The sequence below is a fragment of the Onthophagus taurus genome, chromosome 7 (assembly GCF_036711975.1).
Source record: "Onthophagus taurus isolate NC chromosome 7, IU_Otau_3.0, whole genome shotgun sequence".
Taxonomy (NCBI): Eukaryota; Metazoa; Arthropoda; class Insecta; order Coleoptera; family Scarabaeidae; genus Onthophagus; species Onthophagus taurus.
The window spans coordinates 11,401,235-11,420,683 of NC_091972.1; the positions used below are offsets into that span (position 1 = coordinate 11,401,235).

Here is a 19,449-nt window from a genome sequence, read left to right on the forward strand (position 1 = left end):
CCTAACCTATAAAATAAAATTCTAACCAATAAAATCCCTACAAAACTAAAAGTTGTCTACAAAAGGCTTTTAAAAAATATATATACATAATAAATTGTCTTAATTGTGAAATGTCGTCGAAAAAAATATTAAAAGAAGCCCGGGAAGCTATAAATAATAAGGATTATCAAAATTGTGTAAAACTCTGTAAGGTGAGATATCCAATTTCTATTTGCATTGATTCTATTGAGGTCTGTTATAAAATAAAGGGCTATCTACAAATATTGTTTTTATATTTAAGGAAATTTTAAGTGAAGATAGAAATAATTATATGGCATTAGTATTTTTTGGAATATCTCTTCAAGAAGTTGGACCCATTGAACAAGCTCAAAATGCTTTTAAAAAGGCGATACAGTTAAACAATTCAAATTGGATAGCTTATAACGGTTTAGCAAGTTTATATGAAAAACATGGAAATGAGGAAGAGAAAAAAGAATTGTTTAAAATTTATCAAATTATAATTAAATTAGATTGGTAAGTAATTGACTCATTTCAGTGGGGATGTTTAAGTAGTACAATTGTGAAGATATGGGTTCACCAGTGGGTTACTTCACTCATAAGTTACAGATCTTGCAACTAATTGTGAGAAAATTATATAGCAAGAAGTAGGAAAAAGTATAATTGAGATAAATGAATCAGTAAAAATACTATTCTTTTAGAAGTACAAAGTTTATGTAAATAGAAAATTACAATTGTTACAATTTGATTATAACTTCTTTATTTATTTATACATGGAGATAGCAACAGGATAAATTAGGAGCTACCTCACAACTATACTTATGTAATAGGGCCAGAAGGCTAAAATAGCTTAAAAAGATATATGAAGGAAAAGTTTAGTTCTCAGAACTGAATTTTGAGGTTCTTCACATATTTTTTAGGGAAAAATTAGTATAAAATAAAATGGAAAGATAAAATAAATGCTGATTTAGTTTCTAGTAACAGGAGGAACTATTTTTATAAAAATTTAAAATCCGAATCATTTACCAATTCGCTTGGAGAATCCTTCTCCCCTTCACTATGCTGCTCATCAACTATATCCTTTTCCACTGTATCCGTGATCAGCTCCCTTGCCTCAGGACTCAGCTCCTTCAATGAGACTTTCTGGAACGTTCTAAGGCCTGTAAATACAGGAACCAATGGTATTAAAAGCATGTGAACTAAACTTTCTAGTGTTCTAGGCTCTGAATCGCCTCATGTCTTTATTCTTTGCCTCCTATGCCTCCCCTGAAAGCTGTTCTATCGGAAGAAAAGCATGATTGATGGTTAAAGAGCCATGTAAAAGAATTGTGTACTGTGTTTTATAACCTTTGAAATTTACATTAGCTGATATTACCGCTCATAATAGAAAAGTTAGATTTAATTGATTTCCATAATAATATATAAAAAAAAGTCATCTCCTTTCATATTGAAGCAGTCCCACAAGAATAAATATTTTTAACTTTCAATATAAATATTAAATATAAAATTTTGATTTTAGTAATGAGAAAAGAATTGTTGAATGTGCTGGCAAAATCTTGAAATTTTGTAATGAAAAACCTGAAATTTTGGTAAAGTATATTGAGGAATTAATTGATTCTAACTCCGTAACCGAAAGTGGAAAAAATAATATTAGAATGTCTTTGTATAATTATTTAAAATTAATTCAAGATTTACCCGAAAATTTAATATCATGTGTAAGATTACTTTTTTATACATAAAAATGTTTTTAATTTTTTATTAATGACTTTCTTTTCAGTTTAAAAATCTTCTAATATTATTAATAAACAATTCTGAATTAAATTCTTATGAAATACATGAAACTTACACGAAATTGTTGTTTAAATCTAAAGAATACAATACTTCTTTAGAGGAATCTTTAAAAACTTATAATTTGTATGATAATAAAAAAGAAATTATTTTGGGAATTTGTAAAGCAGCAAATAAGTTATTCTTCACCAATGATGAACTTCTTAAAAACCATTTTAATGAATTCAAGGAAATAATTGAAAAGGAGCATTTAATTGAAGAATTTAAAACAAATCATGATTTTTTATTATCACGGGCCATATTTAATTTCATCAACAAGAATTTTCAGGAAACTAAATATTTATTAGAAGAAAGTAATTGAATTAATTATTTTGTTATTTAAGTTTTAATAATTTTTGTTTTAGTAATTAATTTAAAATCAAATCCTTGTGTTGATGTGTATCTTTTAAAATCAAAAACTGAATCTGAATTATCTTTAAATATTGATGCTTTATCTTCGATTTTAAAAGCAAAAGAATTAATTGAAAAATCTGGCGATAATAATAATTATAAATTAATTATAAACACTATTTTATGTGAATTACTTTCCTACAGTGATGATCATGAAGACTGGAAAAAAGTCATTGAAATTTGTAAAAATGTATGTTATTCAAAATATTTCTCAAAACTTTATATTTCATTTAAAATTTATTTTTAGAATTCAAATCCTGATTTAAAAATCTCATTAATCCGTTGTTATATTAATTTAAACGAAATTGAAACCGCTGAAACTTTATTAAATCAAATAACGAGCTTTAAAAATGAAAGTGAACGAAATTTGCTTGAAGCGCAAATTTTAAAATCAAAGGGAAAATTTAGTGAAGCTTTAGAAGTTTTAGAAAACCAAAAAGAAAATGATTGGAAATCAACTTTGGAAATAGGAAACATCAATTGGGAGTTGGAATGTTTTGATAAAGCCTTATTGAATTATTTAAAAGCAGCTAAATTAAATCAAATGGCTTATCAAGTGTTTTTAAAATTAGGAATTTATTATAAGAAGTTTAACAATTTAGATAAAGCAAGAAGATGCTTTGAAAAAGTAATTAAGGTTCATAATCGATGTTTAATTGGTATTATTGAGTTAAATAAAATTTATAAAATTCAACGAAATTGGGTAAGATCTAATTTAAAAATTTAAAAATCATTTATAATTAATTTCTATTTTTCCATAGAATGGGTGCGTAAATGTTCTTGAAATTTTTGTTCGTGATAAAATAAATCAATCTAATTTATGGGCATGGACGGAATTAGGTTTAGCTTATCATGAAAGAGGAGATTACTCAAAAGCAATTGATACATTGAGACTTGTGATTCGATTAAATCCAAATAATAGGTATTTAATTAAAATTATGCATTTAATATTCTAAATCAAATTGTTTTTAGTTCTTGCTGGGAAAGTTTAGGGGACACTTATTTAGCCAGAGGGGCTTACACTTCAGCTTTAAAATCGTATCAAAAATCTTTAGACCTTGTCCCGGGAAATTTATATCCACAAATTCAAATTGCATCAATACAACAGGTAATACAAAAATTAATTGTAGTAAAATTAATTAATACATTTTTTTTTAGATTCTTGGTTTATTTAAAGAAGCAAAAGAACAATATCAAGGAGTTCTTTTTAATAATAAGCAATATATTCCAGCATTAAAAGGATTGGCTGAGACTTATTTAGGAGAAGCTAAAGAATTTAATAGAAATCAATTGTGGGGACTTGCAAGAGATTCTGCTCAGTTAGCTTTGGATACATTATCTAGGTGGGAATTTTTGCAATAAACCATGATGATTAAAATTAGAACCAAAAAGAAATATTAAGTATTGAAATTTCGCAATAATATTCTCTTCTAAATATTTAGACAAATTAAGTCGTCGCTTAATCAATGAAAATTTTTCAAAATGAAATTTCTGAATTTGTTGGCGTTTTGAAAATAATCTCAAATATCAAATTTTTTAGATCTACAATTTCTCTATAAAACCCCACATCCTGTAACTTGTTATTTATATTATTCTATTCTATTTGACGAGTATTTGCAGCTTTTTTTATTGCCGCTTCTCGCATCCCAACCGCCAGCAGTCCTTATCATTCCAATCATCTTCACCCAGTGCTCTTCATCTCCACATTGATGCCCTGGATCCATTTTTTCCTAGGCCTACCTCTTTTGTTACTTTCTTCTGGCACCCAGTTCCAAACCTTAAGTGGGAAGTTCTCTATTTACTCATTCGGCGTAGATGTCCATACCATTTTAGTTGCTGCATTCAAGCTTCTTTTGACAGCTTCTTCTCAACTAAGTATCTAAGCGTGAATAAATTATCTACGCAAGATCTTCCAGGTCTGAAATCACTTTGTACTTCGTCCTCCTTAATTTCCCTTTCTATCCTAGTTTTCAGGACTCTTCCATATAACCTTCCAAGTGATGACGTCATACTTAACCCTTTGTAATTCCCGTACTCCTTCCTATATCCTTTCTCGTATATGGAGATTACTTGGGACTTTCTCCAATCTAGTGTAATGTCATCTCCTCTAAGACATTTCTTAAATATCGTGATTTGATTTTAAAAACAAAAACATTAATAACTAATATCTATCAACAAATTTCAGCGGAATTAATCAAAACAACAAATTATCATGTTTTTGGAAATTACTAGGCGATTGTTGCTTTTTGGTAGCACATCTATCAGAACATTATTCCTGCTTACGCGTTCAAGAACACCTCCTTCAAGATAAATTCGTAAATGAACCCTCAAAAGGGAAATATATCGAGCGAGATGATATATTTGAATTTGCAATAAGGTAAATTAAAATTAACCATAAAATATTATTATTTTTTTATATTTTTGTAGATGTTTTTCGAAAGCAATCGTTTGCATCGATAATAACATATTAATTTGGCACGATTTAGCGAATTGTCTCCTATCTTACGCTAAAATAGCTGATGATCCAGATAAATCTAAAGATCTTTTTAATAAAGCTTTTGCGGCGATTCATCACTGCATAATAACCAACCCCGGCAATTGGGCTCATTGGAATCTGATGGGAGTATTGGCTTTCTTTAAAGAACCTAAATCTTATTCGTTATCTCAACACTCGTTTATTAAAGCAACGATTTTAGATAAAAATTGCGCGGTTGCTTGGTGCAATTTAGGTACTTTATATTTACATTTAAACGAAATTAAATTAGCGAACGACGCATTTTCACAAGCGCAGAGATGTGATCCAAATTACATCAACAGTTGGATTGGACAGGTTATAACCCATATCGTTGTGATTAATTGTATTTATTTTTAATAAATTATTAGGCTTTAATAGCAGAATTTTTGGGGCACGAAGATTGTATGGATTTATTTAGACATAGTACACAACTTGGTTGTCATGAGCAAAGCGAAATTGGTTATGGTTATTGGGTTTGTAAAACTTTACTTGGAGAACAAACTAAAGAAGCTCAATATGCTATACGTAATATGCATGCAGTTCCAGTTGCTTGTGATTCTTTGACGTGGTACACAGGTGAGTACATTTTGTTTTAATAAAATCGTTTATTACAATAAATAAATTAATCGATATAAAATAAATAATTTAGCTCTGCAATTCTTCTTCACATTCTTTATACATTAATTGGCATTCTTCAAGTGTTGAAACTTTTTGTTCTGGTCGATAATCTTCTTGGGATGTATCACTGTTAAACAAAGCGATTTACATTTATTTTGTTACACTTTCTCTTAATGACTTACTTTAAAATTGTTAAACCCAACGATAATATTTGATTATTTTCCGCCTGCAAATACGCCTCACACATAAACCTTCTTTTACAGGTATCTGATTTAATATGCATAGCGTCGAATGCTAATTCAGATAACTTTAAGCTAAAAGTAATAAGAAAAAATGATAATAATTTAATATTAATAATCTTAATTTGAACACAACTTGCCTTCTAAAAATTCTTTTAGTTATATCCAAAATGTTACTGATGTTATCGATTTTTCTTGCATGGTAATTACTTGAGTATGGTGATGAATATGTTGGATACTCATTATTATTAGTATTAGATGAGTACGCGTTAGATTGATACGCGGTGTTAGATGGATAAGTTGAATAAGTTTTTTCATGAATATCTGCTGATGGAGGTGAATCAACAACATGTTCTGAATGATCATGGTCTGTTTCATAAGGGGAATGATCTAGATACACTTCTTTTCCGTAATGAAAATCATGGTGAGGTATTTCCTGGTAAATTGGTTCTATGTGATGTTGAGACTCTATAACCAATATTAAATTATTATTATTTAATTATTATATTTAATAAAAATTCTTACCTGCATATGCTATGTATTTATAAAAAGCATATATTTTTCCTGCTACTAAAGCTAGAGTGATTAATGTTCCAACAACAGCAATGACTTTTATTTTAACCAATAAAAATGTTAAATAATAAGCAATCCCAGTTCCATCTAATCAAAAGAAAATTATTAATTTTTATATATAGATGTATCATATAATAAAATACTCACATAATAAGTATCCACCACCTTTCTTGCGCCCAGTTTCACTTAAATCGTTTGCAGCACACAAACAAAAGCACAAAGTTAATAAGTAAACGTATTTAAACATTTTTTATAATTCTTTTTCTTCAAGTTATTGAGGTATTGACTAGAATCAAACTGAAATGAAACATTCTTGGGGACATCTTATATCTATTACAGTTTATTTGTAAAAAGCATGTTAGTGTTAATAATTTTCATACAGATTCACTCTCATTTTAGTTTATTTAGTATTTTCCCTGCCGAAAATCTGGGTTAACTTTCTTTTTTCATTCGTTATTTTCTATGTACCTAGTATATTTGTATCAGAAACTATAAGAGATCTGGTTAATGTGTTAATTTATACATGTTAACGCAATTCACACTTTAGTTACTTTCATTCGCAGAGTGTAAATTTGGAAAACTTTCAATAACATTTTAAAAACAATTTCATTATTTTCTTTTTTTTTTTTATTATTTTGTTCTATTAATTTTAGAATTACATCCTGATGATCCGTGTGGTTGGAATATGTTGGGCCTTTTAAGAGAAAGGATGGGATTTAAAACAACAGCACTGAAATGCTTTAAACACTCATTAGTTTTAATAAAAAATGACGAAGACAAAGATAAAATTTTGGTAAATTATGGAAGATTGTTGATTGAAAATCAACAATACAAGGAAGCTGTAAGGATTTTAAAAGGGGTTAAAACAGCAACTTTTAAAAGTGGAAGCTCTTTGGCTTTAGCACTATTTAAAAGTAATTTCACAATAAAATATAACTTTTTAACAAATTTAATTTTTTTTTTTCTCATTAGATAAAGAATATGAAGAATCTTATGGTTCTTATGAATCAGCTTTACATTGGTTAACTGATAATAACAAATTACAAAGTGATTTATTAGTTGCTTTAGCTTCAATGGCTTATTTATTTGAGGGACACGAAGCTGCGAAAACTTTACTTTTTCAAAGGTAAGATTAATTCAATTTCTAGTTAATACAAATAACACAAACTTATTTTTTAGTGTAAAACTGAAACCGCCGTCCCCATGGGGTTTCTATTCAATGCTCTCTATAGGTTTATTACATCAAGATTTACATTTATCACAGCTTGTACTCAACGAAATGTCCATTATAAAAGATCAAAAAGAATCCTTAAATCATTATTCCACCCTTATTTCTTATTTCTACCTCTTAAAAGGCGAATCTAAACAAGCAATTCGAGAAGTTAGCAAATTATTACATCGATATCCCAACGAAGCTTCTTTATGGCTATCTCTTTCAATTTTATTAATACGATTACACAAAGAAAGGCCTCGAGATTTTGCGGCCTCTCAATGCGCAAGAATCGCCACGGAATTAGGACAGACGAATATGGACGTTACCAAGATTTTGTGTTTGGTTTCGCTAAGCTTGATTTTATCCGGTAGTTATAAAAAAGCTTTAAAGGCTGCTCAAAAAGCTGTACATTTTTATCCGAACGCGGTGGAATGTTGGGCGGTGTTAATTTCTTCTTTACGAACATTAAAACAGGAAATGAAGAATAAAGGGAAAATAGTGACAGATATAGTGGGTCATATTAAAAAATTAGGGTGTAAAGATGAGCTTTTAAGTTGGTTAAGTAAACAATATGTATGAAAGAAATAAATATTTCTAAATCATTTAAATTTTTTTCAATTTTATTTTGTGTTTACCACTTTTAACATATTACAGGGTATCATGTTATGAATGTTTGGTTGAGAGATGATGAAATAAACGTAACATTGGGACAGATGAAGAATAACAGATGCCCAGGATGAGACCAAGTTATTAAAGAAATGTTAAATTTGGGCGGTAAAACTCTATGTGAAGCAATAAGAGTATTGCCAAGGTAATACAAAAATGGTAAAAAAATGTTTATCTTCTAAATTAGAGTTTTATAAATCCATGGAACAGTTTTAGAATGTGATATAGCATGATATGACCTATATAGGAGAAAAAACAATATATTAACATAACCACTACTTTAATTCAAAATATAAAACAATCATTTCAGTACATAATCTTTAGGATAATCAATAATCTTTGGAAAAGCTTTCACTTCCTCTTCTGCATAATGATCAAGACGTTTCGGAACACCTCTAATTTGTCTAATTTGATTTGAAACATTTTCTAACATTTCAGGTGGTACATTAGCATCTGGAAATATGTGTAGCCTTTGCATGGTATATCTTCTTTGTAAGTTTCCATCCATACTATTATAAATAGCCTTCTTCAAAACCTAATATTAAAAAAAAAATTAACCTTATTAAATTACAAGATAAAAAATCTTACCATTGTGGGATCTTTATTATGTAATTCCCAAGCTAAAGTCCAAGATGCACCTCTAGGATACCCTGTGTGATGAAAATACACTCTCTTTTTCCACTCATCGCCGGGTAATGCAATATTTGCACTGTTTATTACAATTACATGATCACCACAATCATCTAGCAAAAAATTTTACTTTATTGCTTGCATAAATCATATTTGCATTATTTAAACTTACTCATTGGGTGATAAATGGGTTTGTAGAGCCCCATTAAATATTTTTTAAGTAAAGTAGCTGATTGAAAAGGATTTTGCCAAGATGCATCATAAATATGCCAAATTCTTGCGAAAGTTGCCCATTGCTAAATTTTAAAATAAATAATTGTGTATAAGAATTATATTTCATTTACCTGCGTTCTTTTAAGTGCATTCATGTTATTTGAAGTATTTATTAAAAGTTTATATGCTATTGAGGTTAAATTGAATTAGGTTAGGTTTGACAGTTTGATGTGAAGTTGGTTAACAAATTTTTTATTAAAAATTATTTGTGTTAAATTAATTAAAATTTATTGATGTAATTTAATCTTATTAATATATTTTAATTAAAATGAATCATTTATTAATATTATAATATTAAACAGTTTCTTTTTGGAATCTAGTTGGTAAATTAAAGGAACTACTAAAAGAGTCAAATCAGTCTTTAACTAACGATTAAATGTTGTAGTTTGTACGTTACTTAATTTTAGTAAAATTAAATTAATAATTTGAGAAATACAAAAAGCTATTTTTGTATCTAAATCTAAATTTTTTTAAAATATTTATTTAATGATCCGTAGTTATGGAAGTTGTATTGATACATCAATTTGTAGCATCGCCATTTTGTGAAAACCTTTCATTCTCTATTTTGGGAGTGTCAGTGATTGTAAAAGAAGAGAGTTGTTGCGGTGAAGAAATAAACACAAAGTGAACGTACAAAAATCGTTCTAAATAACGTATGTTTCAATAAAACAAAAAATTTAACTGATCTATTACTTAGCACGTGTAACAATGGGTGTATTGTGTTGTGTTTTTAGGCGAGGTGAGCTGTGTCATCCGTTGTGTTGTCGTGTAGCGGTGCAGAGTGCGTATGATCTCTGGAAGGGACAGAATAACCGTACGGATACAAAATATGAAAAGGAGTAGTGATAGGGACACGCCACCACGCAGCAAAAGGTCTCGGTCCAGCATGGGCAGGTACGACGATAGCTCAGATGAGCGTATAACCCCAGAGCGTATTCGCAGGAGGGGCAGCCGCGGCCGATCTCCAAGTCCAAGACCAAGGTACATGTCGCCACACCGTGATGAGTACATGCGACATGCGCCCCCAGAAAGGGCCTATCCATACAAAGTTTTATGTGTGAGTGCATTACATCCAAAAGCAAGCGACGAAGTTATCAAAGACACGTTATATCGTGAATACAAAAAGTATGGAGAGCTTAGCATTCGGATTTCTCACGATTTGGACGAACGAGTAGCTTACGTTTGCTTTAGAAACCCCGATGATGCCCGTGAGGCAAAACATGGGCGACCAAGGATCATTATTTACGATAAAGTTGCTTTGGTTGAAGCTGTTTATGAAGTGGCTAGATCTTCTAGTGATATGTATCGTCGCCCGCGTTCAATAACCCCAGAATACGATAGACATTATTATGCAAGATCCCCGGAACGTTTAAGACCCGTTGAACGTTATGATAGAGCTTATGGTATGCCACCTGGAGTTCCTGTTCATAGGGAATTCCGACGCGAAGCTCTTCCCGGTCCTCATCATGAGTATTTAGCGCGTCCTCCCATTCATCATCCTCCTCACATGGCACCTGCACATCCATATGGTCCTCCTCGTCATAGCGTACCACGTCCACCTTTCGAAAAAACCGAAAATAAAAAAGATAAATTCCCTAACTATTTACATCATATCTCCCCCGAAGAAGACCCGTTAGCTACACGTACATTATTTGCTGGTAATTTAGAAATTAACATAACAGAAGAAGAATTACGTAGAATTTTCGGTCGTTACGGAACTGTAGAAGATATCGACATAAAACGTCCACCACCCGGTACAGGAAACGCGTTCGCTTTCGTTCGTTTTTATACTTTAGATATGGCACATCGCGCAAAAGTCGAATTATCAGGTCAATACATTGGAAAATTTCAATGTAAAATTGGATATGGTAAGGCAACACCTACGACGCGTATTTGGGTAGGTGGTTTGGGTCCTTGGACTTCAGTAACGCAGTTAGAACGCGAATTCGATCGATTTGGGGCCATTAAAAAAATCGATTACGCGAAAGGTGATAACCAAGCGTACATTTTATACGATAGCATTGATGCCGCTCAAGCAGCCGTTAAAGAAATGAGAGGTTTTCCATTAGGCGGTCCCGATCGGCGTCTTCGTACCGATTTCGCCGACGTTACACCAGGCGTTTCGTATCGACCAAAACCATCAACATATCCAGTACACGAAGATCCGTTAGAATATCGCAGAATTGAACCTGAATTTGAATACGATGAAAGCTACTCGAGATATCGCCGATCGGCTTATCCAGAAAGACGAGCTGGAAGTCGTGGTCCATATCGATTTATGGAGGAGGAAGAATGGAATCGAACTCGACCCGAAGCTGAATACGATCGACATAGATCAGGATCGAGAGGAGTTGATCGTTCTCGATCGAGGTCTCAACGAAGATCGGTCGATTCTGATTCTGATAATGGCTCGAGAAGAGCTGGGTTATTAGCTTCGAGTAGAACTTTACCGGAGGTGGCTAGAAAATGTTCGACAGTTTGGCAAGGAGCGCTAATTTTAAAAAATTCTTTATTCCCAGCTAAATTTCATTTAATCGATGGTGATACAGATATAGTTGAGGGTTTGATGAAGGATGAGGACGGTCGGCATCAATTGCGCATAACACAACGATTACGTTTGGATCAACCAAAATTGGAAGATGTACAAAAACGTATCGCGGGAGCAAGTTCCCACGCGATTTTCTTAGGTCTTGCTGGATCTACGGCATCTGTAACTAACGACGATGCAAACGTACAAACTCGACCGTTACGTAATTTGGTGTCATATTTGAAGCAAAAAGAGGCAGCAGGAGTTATATCCTTGTTGAACAAAGAAACTGAAGCCACAGGTGTTCTTTATTCCTTCCCACCTTGTCCCTTTTCTGCTGAATTAATCAAACGCACCTGTCATAATCTTCCCGATGATGCTTTAAAAGAGGATCACTTGGTAATTGTTGTGGTACGTGGCGGTACAGCTTAAATATTTAAAAAAAAAACAAACAACGGATAATATAAATTCATTATTATTTACAAAGCAAACACATCGATTAGAATCATTAATTTTTTTATAAAACTAAGAATTTTTATTAATTTAAATTCACAGGTACACATATAAACAAAAAAAAATTACACTCATTGTCGATTTATGTTTATTATTAATCTTTATATCATTTTTTTTTATTTAACGTGAGGTGGTACTATGTAGTGTTAGTTATTTAGGTTAAAAAATAATAGCGCTGTTTCATCTTGTTTTTCAGGAAATAAGTGAGCCGAAATAGTTTTATGGAATCTTCTGTTAATAACTGTGAAATTTTCTCACTTAAATTTTCTTGTAGTAACTCAAAACGAAAAAAAAAAAGAATGTATCTTATGATTTGTGACATTTGGAAGATTAACGAAAACAAAAAACTATATTTTTTAAGTGAACATAGTGATTAGTGCTTTCAGTTCTTTTTTATTTTATTTTTGTTTTTTTTCTTGGTTATTTGTTTTTGTTCTCCCGCTAGATAGTTTTTAATATAGTGGTGTAACAATTTCTGCGCAAGAAACTTGTTGACTTTGTATGTGAAAGGATTGACTGTAAGCAGCCGCTTTATTCAGAAGTAATAAAATGATGCAGTGTATAACGTTTTGTGTTTGTGCTGTAGTTAATGATGGAAAGAGTTAGATTTTTTTAAATAAAAACAATGCTAAGTGCTCCGATTGGTGGTCTCCAGAGTATTTTTTGTGCAAGTTCTTGATCTCATAATTTATTACTCTAAATTTAGTTTTTTTTAATACTTTGGTTTCTCTGATTGTGAACTTATAACAGTGAGTTTTGATGATGCTGAACAGATAGGGATGGAATGTTTTGAATGAAAAAAATAAGTTTATGCAAAAAAATGTTTAAAAAAATAAACATGGGAAAAGTTGTGTAAATAATATTGATAATAATGGTGAGTGACATCTCGTTTTAAAAGTTAAAGACTGTAATATTATGATATGTTTAAACTTAGAGTTGGATTTTAAAAGAAAATGAATAATAAAAGATTTTTTTGATATAAAAACGAATCAAGAATAAAGGTATTATTTGGGAGACCAATATTAAAATTTTAAAATAACTTTGAATATGATCAGTTTTTCAGTTAGGTTTAGTAAAATCTCTCCTCTATTCGTTTTAAGAAGCTGATTCCTCGAAGCTGGAGAATAAGAAATGAGGTAAAGGTAAGTATTATTTCAATGAAGATGTGGCCAAACTTTAAATGCGTTCTCATGGGATCGTCTTTCCCTTTCTCATTTAAGAACCTCAACATTTAATATAACCTTGACAATTATTTTTGTTAAATTAATACTTAAATAGAATTAATTGCTGCTAATATTAATGGGTTATATAATTAAAATATATTAAACTGAATCGTATGAATAAATAGAAAATAATAAACTGTTAAGTTATTGATAGGTTGGTATCTTAATCAAGATTTGGGTCTCAATCTATAAAGTTTACCGATTTTTGCTTGAAAATCAATTTAATAGCCGTAGCAGTTTGGTCACGCATTTTCAATAAAATATGATTCTGTCAAGTCACTGGTTTATTACAACGGAATAAAAACTGGAAAATCACTAAAAAGAAATTCTTTTTTATAAAAAATTTATGACTGAATCTTATCTTCCATAAAAACTTATCTGTTACATAATAATATTTAAGGTTAAAGGTAGGAATATAAGTTATTTTTTATTTAAATCGGTGGTCACTGTCAAGATTTGCTAACTTATGCAAGTCTAGAACTTATAACATTTTTCACTAAAGCCGAGTTTTCATTAGTAGAATTAGCGGTAGAGTATATTGGGTAAGTACTATCTTGTGAACTCGCCTAATGAAAACGTACGTGGTAGAGTAGATCAGTTGGTTGTAGTAGAATAGAGTGGTAAAGTTACTCCGTCCCTCACCACAGCTTTCCACTCTACTCTATCGCCACTATTCCTTATGACAGTGTTAAACTAGTCGAGCATAGAAAACTTTGTGTGTATCACTGTTTACTGTTATCTTCTGTGCCATACTATTTTCAATTTAAGTGAAAACAGGTACTCTACCAAACTAAGTAGAGCAAAGTTACTATACCACTAATTTTACTAACGAAAACCCAGCATAAGTAATTTAGTATTGGTTTAGTATAAGGTTGTCTCACTTTTTTAGTGAGAACATTTAGTTTAGGCTAAAGAATTTTGGGTAAGGTTAATTTTGTATCCAATATCAAGCATCCATTTCGGTCAGTCCACCAATTTCAGGTCCATTACTACCATCTTTTAGTTAAATTTATCTTATAGATAAACCCATCTACTAGCCAATCAGAGCGCGTGAAATAGCCGTAACCGTAGTAATAATCCCTTAGATAGCTTAACCAGAAGATGGTAGTAACGAGCCTAAGGTCCATTACTACCATCTTTTAATTAAATTTATCTTATAGATAAACCCATCTACTAGCCAATCAGAGCGCGTGAAATAGCCGTAACTGTAGCAATAATCCCTTAGATAGCTTAACCAGAAGATGGTAGTAACGAGCCTCAGTCGAAAATCTAACTTCTAACATAATGTCATATTTCTTATTATTCAATTTTAACAACAAAGGGTGTACATTGAAATATAAATCGAAATAAGTATAATAACATATAGAAATGCCTTGGCCGTAAGAAACTTCGGTTTAATTATGATGAAAATGTAAGATTTTGCCCGCAATAGGTACTGTCTTTTTTTGATAATTAGGCCAATGCGTTGCGATATGATAACCAGTTTCAGGTTAATATAATCTTAATTACTGAGACTCGACCACAAGCAACCTCGGATTAATTAATGAAAACATCTACAAATTCCCGTGATATAGATGTTCTATATAATTAAGGTCTTGCAACTAAAATAAAGTTGCAAGGTTTTTCACAATAAAGTTATCCTCTAATCCTATTTTTGCAACTGGCGGTTAGAATAGCACTAAGCTTCTTTTGGCCACAGCAGTATTGATGGCGTGCAATATTTTGCAAAACTTTGGGATGGGAAAGTCAGCAGCTACTACAGCCAAGCTTTTACCCACAAAATAGCATAAACGATAATGGTTTCCACCAATTTCAGTCGAAAATCTAACTTCTAACGTCTTATTATTCAATTTTAACAACTTAGGTATAATCATTGACGGGCAATCTTAATGATTAAAAGGAACATGAAGTTGGGTACAGCGTATTGTGTGGAACTGTACGTACGATTGAAATTAATGAGATATTCAGCGTAATCGAAATAAGTAATTAGATATAAAAATGGACAACACATATAGTAATGCCTTGGCCGCAAGAAACCTCGGTTTAATTATGATGAATAAGTAAGATTTTGCCCGCATTAGGTATCAGTCCATGCCGCGGCTCAATTATCACAAATCTTACTCTCTTTTTGATGATTTGACCGAGGTGCTGCGATATGATAACCAGTTTCAGGTTGGTATAATCTTAATTACTGAACCTCGACCGCAAGCAACCTCGGATTAATTAGTCAAAACATCTACAAGTTCCCGTGATATATATGTTTTATAGAATTAAGGTCAATTAGAATAAAGTTGCAAGGTTTTTGACAATAAAGTTATCCTCTGATCCTATTTTTTAACATTGCAACTGGCTGTTAAAATAGCACTAAGCTTCTTTTGGCCACAGCAGTATTGATGGCGTGCAATATCTTGCAAAACTTTGGGATGGGAAAGTCAGCAGCTACTACAGCTAAGCTTTTACCCACAAAATAGTGAGCATAAACAATAATGGTTTCCACCAATTTCTCAAGTCGAAAATCTTACTTCTAAGTTTCTAAGGTCTTGCAACTAGAATAAAGTTGCAAGGTTTTTGACAATAAAGTTATCCTCTAATTCTACTTTTTAGCATTGCAACTGGCTGTTAGAATTGATGACGTGCAATATCTTGTAAAATTCTGGGATCAGAAAGTCAGTAGCTACTTCAGCCAAGCTGTTACCCACAAAACAGTGAGAGTGAATGATATTGGTCAGCCTCTCAAGTAATCGTTTCGATTGGTGCTTGCTTTTTTTGCACTTCCTCATAGCTGAAAACAAGCGATTATTATTTTCTTAAAACTAAGTTTTATTCAAACATTATTTCAATAGGAATTCGTCTTATTTATGTAATGTGATAGATGTGTCAACTTAATCCATGCCAAACTATGTTAGTTGTACTCTCAGGGATATCCAAAACAAAAATGATACATTTCGTACAATTGATAACATCAGAAACAAAAGAGTATGATGAATGCATGCAAACGCAGTTAAACACATTTGAAAATCGCAATCGGCACCGCTACAAGTCAAACTACAGGTTTACTGTACCAAAAAAAAAAAACATGAAACAAGAATTATTGCTTTATGACGGAGATATGGAGGATGACACATTTTTTGAAAACACTCTTCACTACCAACATGATATAATAGAAGTCGTTCTAGTTTCACAGTATCAGGACATAAAAGCTGTATTCCACCAACTCGTGTTCCCCCTGCAACTGGCTAAAAGTAATTAACTTAAGAGTTACAAAAAAAGTAAATACAAAAATTAGAAAAGATTATAAAGGTTAGCTATGTTTGTTATTCAAGGTTTTATACGCAACCAATGTAGCTTTGTTTTATATACTACAAGCAGTACGCTGTTCCTGCAGTATTTGCAACTTTTTTGAACAATTTTTCATCTGAGGTTGTTGCAGGTTTAGAAATCTTGATGATTAAGTCAGTAAGTAATACTCTTACTTGTTATGGTAGGTTCAAGCATGTCAATTTTAGTCATCATTTTCTTGATAAATATATGTTATTCTTATATCTTTAACCAAATTAATAGAATAAGATAATTAATAATATGAATCACAAATAAAATATGAACGTTTTAAAAAATGAAATAAAATTTAATTGGTGCTAGAAAAATATATTTAATAAAAATGCAATAAAATGTTTATAAAGATGTAGTTATAGAGGAATAGTTGAATCTAGCACAACAATAATAAAATTTCAGGATAATTTAATTAGCTTAATAACTACATACATAACAGTATATTTTTCTTTTCTTTTTAATTTATAACAAGAGATTTAAATAGATCACAAATATACGTAGTACAATTCCTAAACAATTCTATTTGAATTTATAAGTGCTGAAATTAAAATTCCCTCTTTTATAATAACAAATTATCCTTTATTTTTGGAAAGCTATAGTGCTGTTATAGTGCTTGTATCAACATCATTAACTCTGGTTTTAAATAACTATTTGTCACTCTCTGTATTTCATCAGCTATGGAAGGATCCCATTGGAAATTTAAAATTGTCGCTGGAACCAATCTAAGATCGACCAAGCTTTTATCGTTGTCTGTTTCTTCAAATTTGTGACCAGTTGGTGATAAAACAATAAAAGGACAATCATGTTCTAAGTTTTCTTGAATAAATGAAAGAACTTCTGAGAATTTTTCATAAACTGAAAAAGTTCCCTAAAAAATTAAACTTACTTAGTAGTAATATTTATTAATACAAAAAAAATAAATAATTACTTGTAAAAAAACTCCATCTGGAAACCGAATCCTTATCAAAGCAAATTTATACTTCCTTATTTCCCTAAGTTCGTCTTTTTCTCTCATAGCTTTGGTTCTTAATTGCATTTGTTTTTGCATAGCCTCAGTTCTCAATAATTGTTCCTTTCTTATATCTTCTTTATTCATTGCGAAGAATTCATCAGGTAATTCAACTCTTTTATTAGCTTGGGCTGGCGATAAAACCTGAAGACTTCGATCTAACTCCAACTCAATCCTATCTTCAGCTTTTATAGCATCCGTTAAAAACTAAGATTCAACAAAAAAATAATTAAAAAAAAATTAACAATTTCAAATAAATGCTATACTTCTAAAGAACTTATATCATCACCAATATTAGCCAAAGAAAAAACCCAATAAGTTTCTGTAGATCCATTATTATCCAATTCAGTTAACCTAAATCCAGCTGCATACAAAAATTCGGTTGCTCCTAGAATTGGTTCAACTTTTTCTCTGTATGTTGCATTAGAGCAACGAATTTTTTGGAACTTTGTTTCAGTCGGATTCTGAATTATATTCTCCAAATATTTACAAAGAATTCCTACGCAATCATTAACCTAATACACAAAATTTTTATAATAATTTTAATTTCGTCTATATAAAAATATTTATCTTACTTTTGAGCGGTTATAATTACAAGAATGAATAATTAAACAAGCTGTTAATCCTCTTTCCTCTTCTAATTGATCAAAAAGAAAAGATTTAATTTTAATGCGCCATTCTTCTTTAGGTAATACTTCTTCATTTATAATTGGACATCGAAAATATACTCCTAAATTAAAAAAAAAGTGTATAATTAATTTCACAATATTTCATATTATTAAATAAAGTTATTACCATTGACAGCTAATAAAGGTGAACTTTCCAAATTAGTTTCAATGGGTCTTGTTGATGTTGGAATCTGTTCTTCCACAAGATTTTTCTTCTCAGCCTCTAATTCACGTTTAACTTGAGCTTGAATAGCAGCTAATGATGTATTAAAAGGGGTATCTTTTCGCTGACTATTCAAACGTGCTAAAGCAGCCTCCGCAGCTTGTCTAGTCGCACTAGAAGGTGCAGCTCTAGGTGGTGGAACATAACCTTGATTTTTTTGAGTCCCGCTATTTTTGCTATTACTTTGATTACCATGGATAGATGATGAAGATTCAGCTAATTTATGCCCTGGTCCAGCCAATTTAAACTTGGCGTCTAATTTTTTTTTCTGAAAAAACTTTTTAATTTTTTCTGCCATAATTAATTAAAAAAATATTTTTTTATATTCTTGGTGTGTGTTCCTTTGGTAGTTTTAATTTAGAGACACTTGCTTTTAGCTCTTCTATAGCTTTTGAGGTAGCTAAATAAAGTACAACGTTATATTTAGTAATTAAATTGGAACGAGATAATAAAGAAAAACTAATTACCTGGTTTCATAAATCGTTCGCAAATTCTTTTACCATAAACGGTCCACGCAATGCATACCAGTAACAAATTGATCGTTAAGGTAACGAGGAACACCCAGAGTAATTTCCACTGAAAATCACTAAATTCCAACGAAAACGGAAGGTTTTCGAACTCGAATGTGACGATACTCGGGTTTACGTCGAACAAACTGAACAATTCCAACCAAAAGCTAGTTATCGTATTCCAACAATTTACGACCAGATCAAAACCCGTCGTATTTTCATTACTGGAAGTAAACATGCTTAAAATTACTCACGCATTTTAATTTTTACACTTATTCGAACCTGCGAATGTCACAAATGACATTTACCTTGTGTTAATATGTCAGTTTTAGTTTCGATGTAGGTGGCACTTTAATAAAATATTAAAAATTTATATAAATTATTTATTATTATTTATACATTTTTGAGACATATTTTAATCTTTATTGATAATATAAAACGATTAATCAACAATATTTAATTATTTTATTTCAAATAAAATTACG

The 19,449-nt window shown here is 30.9% G+C and overlaps 5 protein-coding genes across 5 annotated transcripts; 2 read left to right on the plus strand and 3 right to left on the minus strand.

Annotated features, from left to right (window-relative positions):
- On the plus strand, window positions 1-7,993 carry LOC111423862 (superkiller complex protein 3). Its single transcript, XM_071198314.1, has 15 exons — window positions 1-191; window positions 281-513; window positions 1,517-1,712; window positions 1,775-2,138; window positions 2,190-2,425; window positions 2,483-2,938; window positions 2,997-3,157; window positions 3,208-3,343; window positions 3,394-3,578; window positions 4,421-4,612; window positions 4,663-5,065; window positions 5,119-5,326; window positions 6,834-7,094; window positions 7,153-7,306; window positions 7,360-7,993. The coding sequence occupies exons 1-15, from the start codon at window positions 111-113 to the stop codon at window positions 7,970-7,972; spliced, it is 3,879 nt and encodes a 1,292-aa protein (XP_071054415.1). The 5' UTR covers window positions 1-110; the 3' UTR covers window positions 7,973-7,993.
- Window positions 5,342-6,476, minus strand: LOC139430878 (uncharacterized). Its single transcript, XM_071198323.1, has 5 exons — window positions 6,328-6,476; window positions 6,133-6,267; window positions 5,748-6,075; window positions 5,551-5,682; window positions 5,342-5,495 (listed from the first exon to the last, which is right to left on the minus strand). Exons 1-5 carry the CDS (start codon window positions 6,425-6,427, stop codon window positions 5,396-5,398), a joined length of 795 nt encoding a protein of 264 aa, XP_071054424.1. The 5' UTR covers window positions 6,428-6,476; the 3' UTR covers window positions 5,342-5,395.
- A 329-nt stretch (window positions 7,994-8,322) lies between the features above and the next one.
- Window positions 8,323-9,168, minus strand: LOC111423823 (mitochondrial ribosomal protein L13). Its single transcript, XM_023057196.2, has 4 exons — window positions 9,034-9,168; window positions 8,862-8,985; window positions 8,648-8,802; window positions 8,323-8,594 (listed from the first exon to the last, which is right to left on the minus strand). Exons 1-4 carry the CDS (start codon window positions 9,055-9,057, stop codon window positions 8,361-8,363), a joined length of 537 nt encoding a protein of 178 aa, XP_022912964.2. The 5' UTR covers window positions 9,058-9,168; the 3' UTR covers window positions 8,323-8,360.
- A 304-nt stretch (window positions 9,169-9,472) lies between these two features.
- Window positions 9,473-12,643, plus strand: LOC111423779 (RNA-binding protein spenito). The gene is made up of 2 exons (XM_023057126.2): window positions 9,473-9,615; window positions 9,697-12,643. Exon 2 carries the CDS (start codon window positions 9,750-9,752, stop codon window positions 11,919-11,921), a length of 2,172 nt encoding a protein of 723 aa, XP_022912894.1. The 5' UTR covers window positions 9,473-9,615; window positions 9,697-9,749; the 3' UTR covers window positions 11,922-12,643.
- Window positions 12,644-16,849: 4,206 nt separating this feature from the next.
- Window positions 16,850-18,849, minus strand: LOC111423825 (GDI interacting protein 3). Its single transcript, XM_023057199.2, has 5 exons — window positions 18,360-18,849; window positions 18,140-18,294; window positions 17,831-18,079; window positions 17,484-17,771; window positions 16,850-17,423 (listed from the first exon to the last, which is right to left on the minus strand). Exons 1-5 carry the CDS (start codon window positions 18,751-18,753, stop codon window positions 17,160-17,162), a joined length of 1,350 nt encoding a protein of 449 aa, XP_022912967.1. The 5' UTR covers window positions 18,754-18,849; the 3' UTR covers window positions 16,850-17,159.
- Between the last annotated feature and the right edge of the window lie 600 nt (window positions 18,850-19,449).